We start from the raw sequence: 17,322 nt of genomic DNA on the forward strand, positions 1-17,322 counted from the left end.
ACTGTTAACTGTGAGAACATTTAGTAAACTTACTGTGGTGATCATTTCATAATATATATATATATCAAATCATTATGTTGTATACTTTAAACTTGTACAATGTTGTATATCAATTATATCTCAATAAAACTAGAAGTGAATATTTTCTACCATTCCTACATTCTCTAGTAAGTAGAGAAAAAAGAAAACTTGCTGATCTATTTTTATAAGGTTAGCATTGTCTTGTTACCAAAAGTAGACAGGAACATTATAAGAGAGCATTTTTTAATTTATTTTTTATTTATTTATTTTTTGTCTTTTGTCCTTTTAGGGCCACAACTGCGGTATATGGAAGTTCCCAGGCTAGGGGTTTAATCAGGGCTGTTGCTGCCGGCCTACACCACAGCCACAGCAACACCAGATCTGAGCCACATCTGCGACCTACACCACAGCTCACAGCAACACCGGGTCCTCAACCCACTGAGCGAAGCCCGGGATTGAACCTGCAACCTCATGGCATTTCCACTGCACCACAATGGGAACTCCAATAAGAGAGCATTTTGGACTGATAACTGTCATGACAATGCATACAGAAATTTTTAGCATATTGATATATCATTCTCCACAATATAGAGAACAGTACATAATGACTAAATAGGGTTTATCCTCAGAATTTAAGATGAATTTAAGATTATTTAATATTAAAAGCCAACAAATCTAGTATATTATTTCACCAGGAAAAACAGGAAAATAAATAACCAATTATCTTAGTATATGAAGGAAAAGCAACTGGCAAAACTCAACACTCATTCATGTTAACTTTTAACATCAATGAATAGAAAGTAGTATCCCCAATCTAATAAAGGAAAGCCACAAAATAACCCAATAAATGTTATACTCGATGGTGAAACATTATCCTTGTTTGCCTTAAGGTCAGCAGTGAGGTAAGGATACACATTCTAACTCTGTTAAGCAATTTATTGTCGACTCTAGCAAGAGCCATTTTCAAGGAATAATTATCATGATGATTAGTAAAGAAATAAAATTACCTTATTTGTAAAGGGGATTATTATATAAATAAAGTATGAAAAAATCTAAAAATACTAGTACAGATCACAGTTTGTATATCAATGCACCAATTTGAATCATTTGTTCTAGTTCCTGATTTTTATCATTTTACTGTAAAAAATACATAAATATAGATATACTATAATTTTCTTAAGACATGCTCACTAAATTACTTAGGGGTAAATGTGTACAATACCTCAGAATCTCTATCAAATTATTTAGAGAAAAAGCATATTTTTAACTTTTAATTTATTTTGAAAAAATAAACTTCCATCATCCTCTTAAATAGTTTAGAAAGAGTAGAGAAACAGACATAATAATAAAGCAAATGGGGCAAAATATAAGTACATAAGGAATATGTCTAAAGGATATGCAGATGTTTCTTGAATTGGTCTTTTAACTTCTCTGTAAGTTGGCACTTGTTTCAAAATAAAGATTAAAAACCCACAAAATATATTTCTAAGAATATTATGTTGGAAAATAAAAATACTATTGAAGTCTTTAAATATTAAATACATATGAATAAATTTAATAAATAGTGTGAAAAATCCTAATATTAAAAACTAAGACTTTGCTGAAAGGAATTAAAGACCTAAATTAATAGAAGCTAAGCCATTTTCCTAAACTGAAGGTTTAATATTATAGATGTCGCATCTACTCAAATTGAGTTATAATTTCAATATCATACCAATTAAAATCCCAGCAGAATTTTTTTTAATAGGAACAGGCAAGTTGGTTCTAAGATGCATATGGAAATGCAAAAGACCTGACCATCTAAAACAATTCTGAAAATTAAAATAAAGAAACATTGGAGAAGTTGCACTACATGATTTCAGGAATAACCAGAAAGCCACAGAGACTGATAGATTGTAGTGGAGGTATGAGGATACACAAATTGATCAACTGAATGAGTAGTGTTTCCATATTTACCTGATCAATTGATTTTCAACATAGGTGCCAAAATAATTCACTGGGGGAAGTGGTGCTGGAACAATCAATAACCAAATGAAAAATACAAAGGTGGTTGATATTTCTTATACCATATCCTAAAATTAATTTGAGACACATTGCAGCCCTAAATCTAAGAGCTAATACTGTCTTCTAGATGAAAAGATGGAATACAACTTCAATATATTGAAAAGGCAAAGCCATCATTTATCATAAAAGAAAAAAATAAATTAGATGTCATCACAATTAGAAACTTCTCATCAAAGACACCATTAGGAAATTAAACAGCTAGCTACAGACTGGGAGAAAATATTATGCAAAATGAGTGTCTGACAAAGAAATATATACATTTCAATAATAAAAGATAATCCAATGAAAAAGTCAAAAGATGTGAATAGATATTTATAAGGAAGTTTAAAATGCATGAAAAAGTACTTAAAATTGTTAGACTTTAGGAAAATACAGACCAAGACATAATGAGGTGAACCTTTAGAATGAATTAAATTAAAACAACAAATACAGTGAGAGTATTAACTGCTGATGAGGATGTGGAGCATTGCAAATCTCATTCTCTGTGGGTTGAAGTGTAAAATGGAACAACTACTTTAAAAATAATTTTACAGTCTTGAATAGAGTTAAAAACACATATATAAACAAACACACATACCTATGTCCCAGTAACTCCATTCCTAGACATTTGCATGAGAAATAAAAACCTGTGTCTACCAAAGAATTTTTTAAAAAATATCCTTAGGGAAACTTTATTCACAGTAGCTAAAAACTATCCAATTGTTCATTACCAAGATATGGATAAACAAAATGAGGCTTATCAATGGCATTCCACTGTGCAATTTAAAAAGAAACAGAATGGTGCTATGCTCAACATAATGAAGAAATCTCAAAAACATGTGGTATGAAAGAAGCATCTAACAAAAGAGCACATAATACATGATATCAAATATCTGAATTTCTAAACAGACAAAACTAATCTATGGAGAAGAGTTCAGAAGAGTGATTACCTTTTTGGAACCTCTGTGAAGAAGCTTGAGAAAACGTATGAGGTCTTAAAGGCCTTATATTTTGATGAGACATAAATACATTTATCAAAAAACATCACGTACACTTAAGATCTATACATTTTACTATATGCAAATTACACCAATATTTTTAAAACATATTTTTAAAAGGTCTGTAAAAGATAGAAATAAAGAAGAAAACACTTATCTGTGATTAGAATAATGAGCATAGATGTGGAAAACAAAGTAGATGAGCCAGTCCTGACTTATTGGTTTCACTTTACATTTAGCTGTTATTCATTAGATAATATATTTCAATTATCTTCTTTCATCTGGCTAGCTTATAGACTGACCAGGATTTCATCATGTATTTGTTAAAGTGTTGTGCATGTTGTCTTATTCAAATGATTACTAAGTTATTTAAAAAGTATGCAGGGAGTTCCCTGGTGGCTCAGCGGCTTAAGGATCCCATGTTCACTGCTGTGGTTCAAGTCACTGCTGTAGCATGGGTTTGAACCCTGGCCCAGGAACTTATATATTTTTTAGTTATAGAAAGCCCATCATCTTATCTATATAGGGGTAATTTATATACGTAAAAATTCTTCTTTAGAAAAGATGTAGGAACCTCATCATATTCTTGACTTGATACCTTATTGATATTCTATTTCTATTCCATTTATGGAATTGAAAAGATTTTACTTTCTGCTATAATTGAAATAATAAGACAAATAATTTCATGTGAAATTTTAGACCCTTGTGGATTTTAATAAAAATTAGTGATACTAGAGCAGTAACATTGCTATGTTTTGGTATATCTGTGTTTTAGGGATATCAAGGATGATTATTGTTGAAGTGTGGGTAGAAAACCAAGGGATGATTTAGTTAGATGTTTTTCTGATGTCTGTTTATAAAGAAACTCTGTTGTAAGTAAAAGGCCCTGAAAAGAGAGAATGGTCAATTGTAAAGTAATAAAAATACAGCTTTATAAAGAGAAATTGGTTTAAAAAAACTATAATAAATTATTTTTATTATTTACAATTTGAAATGAGAACCTTGTATAGAAATAAAATCTCTAATATATTATTTAGTTTTCTTCATTTTAATCCTTCTATTATGAAATCATTTTTTCTAGAAAGCCACAAGATATTTTGTTTCTACATGTAAATAGCACCACTGTTTATGCCTGCATTACATTATTATTTATATACAACATATTTAACTTTGGTTTAAATTAGTCTAATTTTGCTTTTTGAAATATAATTTTGGTTCTGACCCTGTGTATGATTATTTGAGGATACTTAAAATTTTGTCATTTCTAATGTTTAATTGTTTTCCCCAAAGTGGGGGAGGGAGATGACTATGGTAAAGAGTGAATGGAATGTTGTCAGAATGTCCACTTGTACATTTTTTTATTCCTGGCCATTTGCCCGGTTTTTTGCAAGGACTTATAATTTTGTTTCTTGATGATGCCTGGAGGTGAAAAGAGACAGTGTCTAGTGGGTCAGAACAGTTTGAATGAGGTAATAAAACAGAGCTGGAAGATGATCTTCTGTCTCCTGTGAAGTACTACTGAGAATTCTGAAGGAGTTCACCAAAGAACTGACTTCATAATTAAAATATCATTTCATCCCTGTTCTCTACTTACTCATTCAGTTTAAATCAATAATGACAATGTGATCTCTCATGGTATTTCATAAGCTGAAGGGAGAAAAAAATGTCTGAAGGATAACAGTGTAAAACAAGTTAAATTGATGTGTGCTCATTTTGGTCTTCAGATGCTTCATGGAGTTAATTATTTTGTTTCAGAAATATGAGATGACATCAGATACGTGGCTCTTTAAACAGGTATGGTATAGGTGGTCTCTTTGTGTCCCATTTTGTCCATTGTTTCCATCCTATTCATTTGTTTGTTATGTAAAACCTTTTCTCAAAAGTCATTTCAGTAATATGAATTTAAGGGTTTGCTGTGTTTGACTCAGTGAATCTTTTCCATTAAAATATTTACGAATTGGGAGTTCCCATTGGGATCAGTAGTAACAAACCTGAGGTTCAATCCCTGGCCCTGCTCAGTGGCTTAAGGATCCAGCATTGCCATGAGCTATGGTATAGGTAACAGATGTGACTCAGATCTGGTGTTATTGTGGCTGTGGCATAGGCCAGCTCTACAGCTCTAATTCGACCCCTAGCCTGGGAAACTCCATATGCCCTGGTGCATCCCTAGAAAGACTAAATATATAAATATATATATTTGTGACTCAGGCCTCTATGACATCGTTTGTGAAAAGGTTACTTTTTTTAAATTTTTTATTATAGTTGCTTTACATGTTGTGTCAATTTCTGCTATACAGCAAAGTGACCGAGTCACACATATACATATGCATATGCACTTGCATATGCATATACATATACACATATTCTTTTTATCATATTATTTTCTGTCATGTTCTATCACAAGTGATTGGATATATAAGACATACATTATAGGATGACTATCAGGATCCATTGTCAGGATTATTCATATCAATGAACATTTGTGTGGAAGAAAGAGAAAAAGTTGTGAGCCATTAAAAATAGAAAGCATCAGCATTGCTCAGCTTGCCCAGAAAATCGGTTATGTGGAGAGTGTTCAAATAAACATTTCTTCCCCTTTGATATATCCTAGCCTTCAATGCTAGATTGTGACATCATCGAGGCTGGAATCCAAATAATTCCAGCAGAGTAATTTACCAAATATCTCCACAGGGTGATTTTCTTCTGGACATTTCAGAGAGACACACAAGTGGATTATTCAAATATAGTTGAACCCATTTTGCTACTAACTTCATCACTGCTTTTTGCAAAGGGAGGTGTTCTGTTTGGCTTGTTTGGTTTTGATTTGTTTTGTTCCTTACAGTGATCTTTTATTTTATATTCTCTCCCTAGGTGTCATATACATCTGTGGTTTCAATTACCACCTCCAAATGGATAGCCCCAGGCAACTCACTTCTCTGAGTTCTGAAATATCCAAATTCATGCTTGACATCTTCTCCTAAATCTATAAAAGTAACTGCACCCTCCACAAGTTCAAAATGAACACTTCCCTCCTGCAGTTAGTCTGTGTCTTCTGATCACAGGAGTCAATGACATATTCATCCATCCAGCTATCTAAATCAAAACCTAGTGGTCATTTTTGACACTTTCTTATCCTTATCTGCATATGTTATTCATCACCAAGTTATTCTGGTTTTTACTCTCAAAGACCTCAAGTCAATTTCATTTTCTCTAATTCACAAACACCATCCAGGATCAAACTAGAGGCATCACAGTTCCTTCTCAATTGGTGAACTCCCAACCCCTTAGGAACCTGCCAATCTGTTCTCCCCACTGCAGGCTGGCTCAGTGATATTTTCAACATATGTATCTGAATGTCACTACCCACAACACCCTCATATGCCCACTCTTACAACTAGAACAACTTGTATCTCTCCTTTTGTTCAACAGATAAAGACCAACTTCCTTAAAGGGTCTACAGGGATTAAGTTGAAAGTTTTTGCAGCTGTATTTCATACCAACTTTTCTCACATCTTCTCCCTTATATGTCATATTCACAGGACCTTTATATGAACTCTTCCTTCTGAACAGAATTCTCTCAACTACATTTTTATGTGAAGGCCTCTCATTTTTTTCAAACCTCATCTTAAATCACTTGCTTCAGAAGTCACCTCCTCTAACCTCCCTAACCAAATCCCATCCCCCAATAAAAGTTAAAGTCAGGTTTCATCTTTGTGTAATACTTATGCAGTTAGTTCTGTGATTTTTTTTTTACTAAGTTCATGAGAGCAGGAAAGTTATTCATTTTTTGTTACCCATTGTAAAACAGATGCTTAATATAGAGTCTGGTTATAAGAAGAGATCCATATATACTTGTTGACTACATAAAGAAAAAGAGTAAGAAGGATTGTGAATAGGCTAAAACTTTGCTTGTTTGAAGTATAGGCATGTCTGTCTGTCTATCTATCATCTATCTATCTATCTATCATCTACCTACTTATAGATATCAGTATGAATTATTTAATCATAGTCAATGTACAAAATGAAATGGAAAAGAAATCTTGATTTTTTTTTTAGTCAATAATGGACAAAATTAAGTTAGATATTGAAAATAAGAACAATTGAAAACAATGACATAATAGATATAGATATAGTCTAAAATATCTGCATTTTTTTTGTTTGTTTTTTATTTTTTGTATTTGTCTTTTTGCTTTTTCTAGGTCTGCTCCCGTGGCATATGGAGGTTCCCAGGCTAGGGGTCTAATCGGAGTTGTAGCTGCCGGCCTACACCAGGGCCACAGCAATGTGGGATCCGAGCCACATCTGCAACCTACACCACAGCTCACAGCAATGCTGGATCCTTAACCCACTGAGCAAGGCCAAGGATCGAACCTGAAACCTCACGGTTCCTAGTCAGATTCATTAACCACTGAGCCACGATGGGAACTCCTAAAATAGTTGCATTATTAAACATATTTTGCTACCATTTTTTATCACAAGTGACATTCATGGTAGTCTAACATACAACAACATAATACATGTTCTTTTGGGATTATGTTTTCTACATTTTAAGTCTCAAATTTATGAATAGTTAAAGGAAATTTTTTTAAGTAAAGATACCAGTTATCAATTATTCAACAAGAAAATTCAAGGAGTTTGTCACAGTTGACTTTTTCTCTGGATGCTCTAAGGGAATTTCATGAAATACTTAGAATTCAATAACATGTAAAGGATGAGAATGTGTAATGAGATGAAGGAAATTTCCAAGAAAAGTAGAAATTTAATACAATATTCATATAATGTTTTCTGAATAGTCAGTGAGAATAGTGGAGAGAAGTGGACCTGTTTCCCCTAGCTTTCAAGAGACTTACAGCTGGGGAGTTTCCATCATGGCTCAGCAGTTACAAACCTGACTAGTATCCATGAGGATGTGGGTTCGAACCCTGGCCTTGCTCAGTGGGTTAATGAGCCAGTGTTGCCGTGAGCCATGGTGTGGGTCACAGACATACCTCAGATCCCACATTGCTGTGGCTGTGGCTGTGACTGTGGCCAGCGGCTGCAGCTCTGATTGGAACCCCTAGCCTGGGAACCTCCATATGCTGTGGGTGCGGCCCTGAAAAGACAAAAAAAAAAAAAGGAAAAAGGAAAAAGAAAAGAAAAAAGAGAGAGAGAGACTTACAACTGGGAAAACCAGTATAAAAATATTTGGTCATGAGGTAGAGTTTGGTATCCCCAATTCATTCTCTGGTGTGTCATAACTACTGATTTGCTTAAGGTCATAAACATGGACAGGGAGATTGGCTCTACCTCTTTGATTGTAGGAAAGACGCTACCTGAAGCCATATGTTTATAACTAGTTATTGTCTAATGATGATGATTTTTAATCCCAGTTATGTATTAGAGATTATAGTCCCCATCTGCTCTTAAAACGAACTATTTCTAGGGTACCAGAATTGGAGGAGGGAGAATAACATAAAAAGACTATGACCAGATATTCCCAATCCGTGAAAAGCAATTTATTTTTCTAGCAAAGCACAGAGGGAGAATGCTGAATAAGGGAGGAGCCAATAGTTTGGAGTAAATGTGGTGGATAAAGTGATACGAATGATTTATATATATAGATTTTTTGCCCATCATACACATGCATTCATCTGTTCAGTTATAACTAAGTCACCTACTGTGTCCTAGGCAATAGAGCTAAAAAGATAAAACTGCAAATTTAGTTTAATTATTACTTGCCTACTGAAGGAAGTCCACCATATAATAGAGTGCACTGCAATCCTTGATTGAGATGAATGCAGAATCTCCGAGGAGAGATTTTCTAACCAGGAGGGACTCTCTAACTAAGGAAATTTAGAAATGGTTTCTGTTCTGAGTTCAAGTTAAAAAAATGAGTAAGATTTACCACAAAAGGACAACTAAGAGTTTTGTCCAAACTGGAAAAAAAAAAGTGTGCAAAGATGTTCCATAGGGGCAAAAGATGTAATATATGGAATTTCTGACTCTATCAGAATTGAAAGGTGATTCATTTTGTCAAGTTTCTTGTCAGTATTTAGTACATGCCTTGTAATGCACTCATCCCACCCTTGAACTGTATTACTTCAGAGTTTTTAATTTATTACACATATCTTATATTTTTGTAAGTGTCCATGAAGTAGACAAAGAAAATAATATGCTTATATTTCCATCATGGGATGTTCTTACTAATGCAGCTAGAATCAGGCTCTTGAGTTTATTGAAATAGTTATTAATTTACTTATTCATTCAGTAAATGATTATTAAGTGCTATCTATGTGATAGTCACTGTCCTGGGTGCTGGAGGCAGCAACAGTGAAGAATTCAAGGTTCCTGCCTCATGGAGATTACATTCTAGAGGAATATTTCTTACCTGCCTACATCCGCAATACATACTCCCATATAAAAACAAATGTTTACATGAAGGAAATATAGTATGTGAGACTGTATTAGGTGGTATGGAAAAATAGCAAGTAGATAAAAAGGGGATGAGAGATTTAGATAGAGTTTGATGATTTGGCTTCCTGGATCACACTTTACATGGGGTAATCAGGAAACACCTCACTGATAAGGTAGGCATAGAACAGAGATATGAAAGAAACAAGAGAAAGATCCAGGAAAAGGGGAATAAAAGTGCAAAGCCCCTAGAGCAGGAATATACACAATGAGGAAACAGGAGAAAGGAAAATAAGATCAGAAAGAGAGTAGAGTGTCAGGTCATCTAAAGAGCTTATAAGTCATTCTGAAGACCTACTGAGGAAGCCATACCAAAGCTTTTCTTTATACTGTGTGTATAGTGACTCTCACTAATCAAAAAGAAAGTGCTCAATGTTTTGTTAGGTAAATCTATTTTCTTAATGTCTCCCCTGGAGCAAGAGAAAGCAATCTATATGTATAGCCTCTATCATTTAATTTTTAAAAACAGTTATATTGATTTAATATGCTGCTAGAGTTTAATTAGAAAGAATCATCAAATGGGCTTCTGTGTTCGTTTGTGAAAGGCTGAGCAGTGAGTATGGGAAGTTTGAATTAAATTATTTTTAATGGACTCCTTCCAATTTTTTCAGGCTTTTCATTTTTGTATTTACAGTAAACTCATGGATCCATTATCAGAAATGTATCTTCAATAACTTGAGTTGCTGAGTAAAAGGTTTCAGAAAAATATGTTAAATATTGTACATTATAAAATTTTATAAATTAAAAAAAAGGATTTTGATAAACTAGTGCAGATGTTCACATTTTCTTTATTTTTGAAGGATAAATTTCTAAACATAATTATATCTTCTGTGAAAACAAAAAAAATTCTTTTATGAGCCAATTTAAAGAGAGTCTTTAATCTTAATTGTGAATCATTTTTATCCAGCATACAGGAAACTTGTCCCTGCATCTTACCACTCAAGCACACATATGTACAATGCATTGAGTTCACTTTAAAAAATACTATCATACTTTGACCATTTTTTGAAATAAGTTGACCATTTACCAAGTTAAACTGAAATCAATTATTTGTCAAATCTATACATGTATTAGCAATACTGGCAGTATAATTTTCATGTGCCCTTTTGAGATTGTTATATGCCCTTCTCTGTTTTAGAACGAGGAGCCCGTGTTTTCTAGAGATGGCAGCAAATTCTTTATGACAGTTCCTGTTAAGCAAGGGGGCCGTGGAGAATTTCACCACATCGCCATGTTCCTGGTCCAGGTAAGTGCCGGCTTCTTTCCTTGGTTTGGTTTCATTGCCGTCATGTTCATGAAGGCCATTTTCTACACGTATAGTTAATGCCTGTGAAGTGCATCCAACTCAGGAATGTTTCAGAAAGAGGATCCCCATCCATGACGTTAAATTCAAGCTGTACACGAAACATTCTCAACACTCAATAAAACTGAGTGAGCTACACATGTGTGCTATGAATTGAGGGCCTTGGGATATAGAATTTAATAAATGAAATGTACCACAAAAACCTTAGGAAAATCCACAGAAGATTCTTCATTCAACAAGTATATATCACCTGTTTGGTACAAGTAATATTTTCAAGTTGTTATAAGAATCTTAAATATCTGAAGCAACCTAAATGTCCATCAGAAACTGAATAGTTTAATAAGTTATGGTACACCCACACCAGGAAATGCAGTGCAAATTTTTAAAACCAGAACAAAATAGATTTTTTTTATGTGTTGTCAAAGATACAAAATCTGTGTTATATTTTTATGGACTTTTTGAAAAAAAACAGGGTAAAAGGTTATTTTTTCCTCTACACTTCAAATGAATGTTAATCAGTTTATACAGTTTTATCTAATTATAAAAAGAATCAGTGAATTCACCATAAGTGATTTAAATATGGTGAGGTTAATGAGTCAATTTGAATCTGCCAATAAAAATATTCATGAGAAATAAAGTTTCCTTCAAAATTGAATATACATTGATAAAACATAAGGCTAAAACTTTTAAAGATAAAACATTGTGGATAAATTGGAATCTTTCATGAGAGATTTGCAAACAAACTAGCCGAGAATCAATTTCAGACTTACTAAGTATAGAATAAATATAAATATGGCAAAAGATCCCTAAGCAACCTGACTGCTTTTATGTTCTTAGAACTTTTAAGTCTTGTGCAGATTCTCCAGGTTTTATCATTATCCATATACATATTTACATTGGAGAACTCAGTACCTTGAATTCTTAAAATCTGCATCAGTAGCTTAAAAGGTAATACTTGTGCAAGATCTGTACTGTTAAAGTAATTGTCATGATTTTAACATTAATTTCATCAAAGCTGAAATAAATAATTTGACCATCCATAATTTTCACAATAGAGGTATAGATTAATTTTTATACTATATCATTAATTTGGAAAAAAATAGGTTGTAGACTAAATACAGAATGTGATCACATTTATATATTAAATAAATAAATTCATTTATATATGAATAAAGTATTTTGGTGACTATATTCAATTATTAAAATAATCTTATCAGACAGATGGGATTAAAGGAATTTTTTTTTATGTGAACCAGAGGAAACTTCACCAGCAAATTGACTCAATGAACTTTTGCTAGGTAATCATAAATATGTTTTCCTAAGTACTGGGGAAGGATTTTGGCCAAAAGAATCAATCACTCTTTCCAAATCTTACAATTGACTGTGACATCTTATTGAATTTTTAAATATCAGTACAAGAAGCTATATCAAAACCCAGGTAGTCAAAATTATATACAAATTGTGACTAGTTATAAGATATAGTGAAGAGGAGAGAAAGATGTATAACACATTTATGTATATACAATTCTGAGAAGATGATCTATTCAGTAAGGTAAGAAGAGAAATGGTGTCTTTTAAAAAGTGTGGGGTTAGCAGAGCCAGGGTCAGGCATGAAGATGATGGCACATAGGAAATGATATGTTTGTACACCTAACAAAAGTTTCTTTATAAGCTTTGGGAGGAAATATCTTCTATCTTCCAATCAAACCCATCTGACATGCAGCCTAATTCATTATTTCTGAAATGTTCGGAGGCACAACTTCATAGACCAGATGTGCTTACTTTGTTCCTCTTCCATATGGAGATTATAACAAAGCTTTCATTGAAGTAGAAAATGTTTTGATCTACTCTGGTTGCAGTTCAGAGAATTTGTGGTTTGCCTCACTGAGAAATAAACATGACTGCATGATTATTTATGGATATTTTGGCAATGTGGCTAAAATTAACTTACATTGTTAATGAATCAGAGGTCAGGTAAATACAATTTATACCTAAGTTTAGATACACACACAGTTTTAGTAAATAATTTGAATCATCTTGCTTCATTTTTTAAATAGCTAACAAAAAAGCTCTTTTATGAATTGTTTGATTACCATAATTACCATATTGACATATATATACACTGTAAAAATTTGTAAAATTCTAAACTCAATAAACTAAAGGAATAAATAAAATCAAATACAACCTTAGCACCCCACACCATCACACTGTAAAAAATTGTATGTATTTCCAATTCCTTTTTACATTAAAAATATATCATTTTTTCTTAAAGAATGCAATCAAAGCACATATGTTGATTTGTAACATTTGCAGAATAATTTATGAACATTATCTTGAATCATTTAATTGCATTCTTAATATTTAATATTATTTGTAAATGCAATTCTAATAGCTAGTGAACATTCTGCTCTAATAAATATACTCTTTTAGAGGAGTTAATTTTCATTATCAAAGTTATTTTTATTTTTGATACTAAAAATTATTCAAGGATATAAGTTCTTACCACAAAAGTGTATTTCTAGATATGGAAAGATACCTATGCACAGCATATGTGAACATATATGTGTTTGTTTAGGTTTAGATATGGAACTCCAAATTGGCCCTCCAAAAAGAGTATAATAATTGACTATCTAAATAGTAGTGCATGCCACCAGTAATGGCTTTTTACCCTCTCTTCCTTCCCTTGAGATGCTAGAGAACTCATCTTAAATTGATGCGCCCAGAGAGAGAGAAATGATAGGAAAAGAAGGCTTCTCAGCCAATAGTCAGGAAGACTGCATTTGCAGTACTTGATGCTTAGCTGTATTTGAGAGCTTCCCCATTGACTGACACTATATTTATTTTTTTGAAGTATCCTACTAAATGAAATAAGTAAAATTTTGTGAACATTTAGCTCTTTCACACAATCAGTAGGTAAACAGAAAACATTAATTAGAGAGCAGGCTACAGAATTAGTCTTCTCAGGATAATTTCATTGTAGAAAGTGATGGTTGCCCTTATAAATCTGTTAGTGTTTTTTTTTTTCCTCATTTACAAAAGTAATACTTATTTTCAAAAAATAAAAATATAAAAAAATTTGTTTTCCTCCATCTTCTTTTAAACATGATTATAATTTTATGTAAACTATGGTATTTTACCCTGTGGTTTATATTGAAATGTTAAAGCATAATTTTCTCATAATGCTAAACAATTTTGAAGAAATAATTATTTTAAATATTAATATTTAGCTGATTGGGTGTATCTAGTCAACCATTATTGTTCAATGTTTAATTTAGTGGCCATTTACTATGATTATAGATGTCACTGTACATAAAGCATATTTACATTATGAATTATTTATTCAGTTTTGGGTAACAGAACTAGAATTCCTTCACCAAGAGCAAAATATTTCTGGAATTCTCACCATAGTTCAGCAGGTTAGGGATTCAGTGTTGTCTCTCCAGCTGCTCAGGTCACTGCAGATATAGGTCCATCCCTGGTCCATCAAGGTGGGTTAGGATCTAGACATTGCTGTAATTGAGGTGTAGGTCACAGCTGCAGCTCAGATTTGACCCCTGGCCCAAGAATGTCCATATGTTGTGGGTCTGGCCAAAAAAAAAGTAAAGTATTTTGAAGTTTGAATATGTATAATTTTTCAAATACTTTCATATATGTGTGTGTGTATATTTCAAGGTTCAATATGAATATGTGAAAAAAGAATTTATGAACGTTTCCATTAAAGATAATAATAAAAGTAAAAGTTGGCTTTCCAAAAATCTATATAGCTAAAATAATTTTCTTTTTGAGTAGACTATACAGTTTCAATATTGATATCAGCTTCCGTAGTTCCTAAATCAAACAATGATGCAAACCTTTTTTCTTTTTCTTTTATTTTTTTGTAACTATAGGCCAGTTCAGAATACTTCAGATATTGCCCTCTTCCTCTCTCCCTATGGTATTCTTTATGTAGACTTCTAATTTCTGAATTCCCGTATTTGGAACTATAATATCTTACATCTTGCAGTTCAAGCTGCATTCAAAACAAAAGTTTTTATAAAAGATGTGGTCACATTTTTTTTCTCTCTAATATGGGATACGCAGAGTTTCAGTCACATTAAGTAGTTTAGATTTATAAGCATAAGCAATTGCCCTGCTATTTTCCAAAACCGTATTAAATGAAAAATTATACATGCTGGTGAATTTGTTTGCTTTCTCTGTTCAGCAATGCAAACTTTTGCTCATGAGAGCTGATGATTTCACTTGGAATACTTTTAAATGACATTATTTATTACAAATACTGTAGAAAATAGCATGCCCCCAATCCACAATTCTATCACCTAATCAACCCAAAACAATTTCTTCATTAAATTTCACTGCTGTATCTGATTAGGACATTGTCGGAAAACAATTAGCTCACCTCATGTGCTGAACAGACAATAAATTAAAGCATGCTATTTTTGAGCACTGCAATATTTCCCTTATTTAGAAACTGTAGAAGTTAAACTGAATTTAATATAAGAAATCTGAATGAACAGTGTGTAATCAGGTAAATAGCACATGCATCATTAAACCTTTACTGATACTATTTCCAATCTGTAAATAGAAATATAAAATTAATATTGAGCATTCTTGAATAAGGTAAAATCCCTCCCAATTCAAGGAGAAGTGCCTGGTGTCTAAGTTCCAAGTAAAAACACTCCATTTCCTCAATTTTCTGCTCTCTTTTGAAAATGAATGAAATCCCTAGTTTTATTGCTGTCCTTTCTAAAATTAAAAGTGAAATATGAGTTCAATTTAAGATGTATTGCCATGTTTCCCTTGTCAAAATTCCACTATGGTATCATATTCATAATCAGTGTTTCTACTCTAAAAGTTAATATAATAGCATGGTTGCACAGAAAGAAAGCATTATCTCTGTGGAATAAAATGATTATTCTTTTCTTTGTTAAATTATCATTCCTGTGATTATATTTGCACTGAAAGGTGGATGGAAAATAAATTGAAGTACAGACATACCCTCATGAAGTCTAGTCAAGTCCTTTGATATTTATTTTGAATGTAATGTATAGTTATCTATCATATTCTGATTGATATTGGGGACTGTTTTACCTAGAGTTTGGGTCAAACTTAACATCCTCACTGCTATTATATAACCCAATATGTGTTAATAGAAAATAGCTTAAGACTCTTATAACTATAACTATATAAGATGGTCTATGCTATTACATGTGAAATGGAGTGCAACTTATTCCACAGCCTGGATTTGCCCTGATAGATATAAAGCAAGCAAAGCAATTACAAATGTTTGAAGTAAAGTCCAAAGGCTGTAAGGTTGTTACCATGGCTGCCAACAAGAGGTCTTTTGCTTCTACAGTTAGAAGCATATTTTGATTCTAGATGCATCATTTAAGTGTAATTTTTATTCTCCATACACTGTGTTCGAACATTTTCCAAAGCTTTAGATTTTTTCTCATGATCATTTTTGATGTGGCCACTCTTCTATCCTTAAAACACACACTCACCAAAGTCTCTGAAAAATGAAAAATATAATCAATCTAGAAATCTGTGAACAAAATGCATCTCCAGATAAGTACAAATATTGATCAAAGTTTCTTTTTTTTTTAATGTTTTGAGATTTTGTTCATCTAGTCCATCCACAGGTGGACTAAAACTTTCAGATCTTGGTGTCCTTTCCTTGGCCCATTCAAAGCAAGATCTGAAAATGTGTAAGTGGAAGCATCCCCTGGGTTATTGTCCTGTGGGAATTGTGCAATAAAATATGCGACTTTAGAGCTCCATTCCGGCCTTTTGGATAAACCTGTCTCAAATCTCAGAAATTTGGTTTCATCTTTACATTAATACTTTTATTCAGAAAATACTTGTAAAGTACTATAATGCAGCAGACTTCATACAAAAAAATTAAAGAAGGCACATGCTTGTTATCAATCTTGAGCAGCTAAAAGTCTACAGAATTCCTTTTAAAAATAAGGAAGAGATAAATGATTTAGGGAGATGTTGAAATATATATATGTACCAATAAGTCACTGAATTTTTTGAAGGAAGATTCTACATATACATAATAGAATGACCTTTATTTTCTGCTTCCAATAATACAGAAAAGTAGATGTTTTAATAAAACTCTTCCACATCAAAAATTCTAGATTCTGGATATATTTACACCAAAGATGCATTTAAATGGTTGTTCAGTTAATAAATTACATTCTCTGAAAACAGTGCAATTGAGTTAGAAGTGATTAACCACAATTATATCTGTTAAAAAGCATACATTTTAAAATAAAATATACTTTCTACATTATTCATGGATTAAATTACATACATATAATTTAATATTATAGTATAATTATACTATATGTACAGATATTCAATGTAGAAGACATGGGAAATGCAATAGTAGAATTTAATGAGATAGAAAGTGAAGATGGTTAATTTTAAAAGTGGGCAACTCCCAAAAGCATTAGAAAGGAGGCATAACTGCAAATTTTAAAATTAAAACAAAATACTGTAAAT

At 32.4% G+C, this 17,322-nt stretch overlaps 1 protein-coding gene across 13 annotated transcripts in view; it reads left to right on the top strand.

Annotated features, from left to right (window-relative positions):
- DPP10 (dipeptidyl peptidase like 10) overlaps positions 1–17,322 on the top strand; it is a 1,405,335-nt gene that overhangs the window by 1,323,635 nt on the left and 64,378 nt on the right. For all 13 annotated transcript variants that reach the window (XM_085001430.1, XM_085001433.1, XM_085001436.1 and 10 more), the window contains 2 exons: positions 4,818–4,856; positions 10,651–10,758. In XM_085001430.1, the coding sequence (XP_084857556.1) occupies positions 4,818–4,856; positions 10,651–10,758 (147 nt within the window). The remainder of the gene's footprint in view (positions 1–4,817; positions 4,857–10,650; positions 10,759–17,322) is intronic.

Source organism: Sus scrofa, chromosome 15 (assembly GCF_054392235.1).
Source record: "Sus scrofa isolate SSC_HxYL_T2T_F1_AM1 chromosome 15, Sscrofa_HxYL_maternal_Yorkshire_Landrace_v2.0, whole genome shotgun sequence".
Classification (NCBI taxonomy): Eukaryota; Metazoa; Chordata; class Mammalia; order Artiodactyla; family Suidae; genus Sus; species Sus scrofa.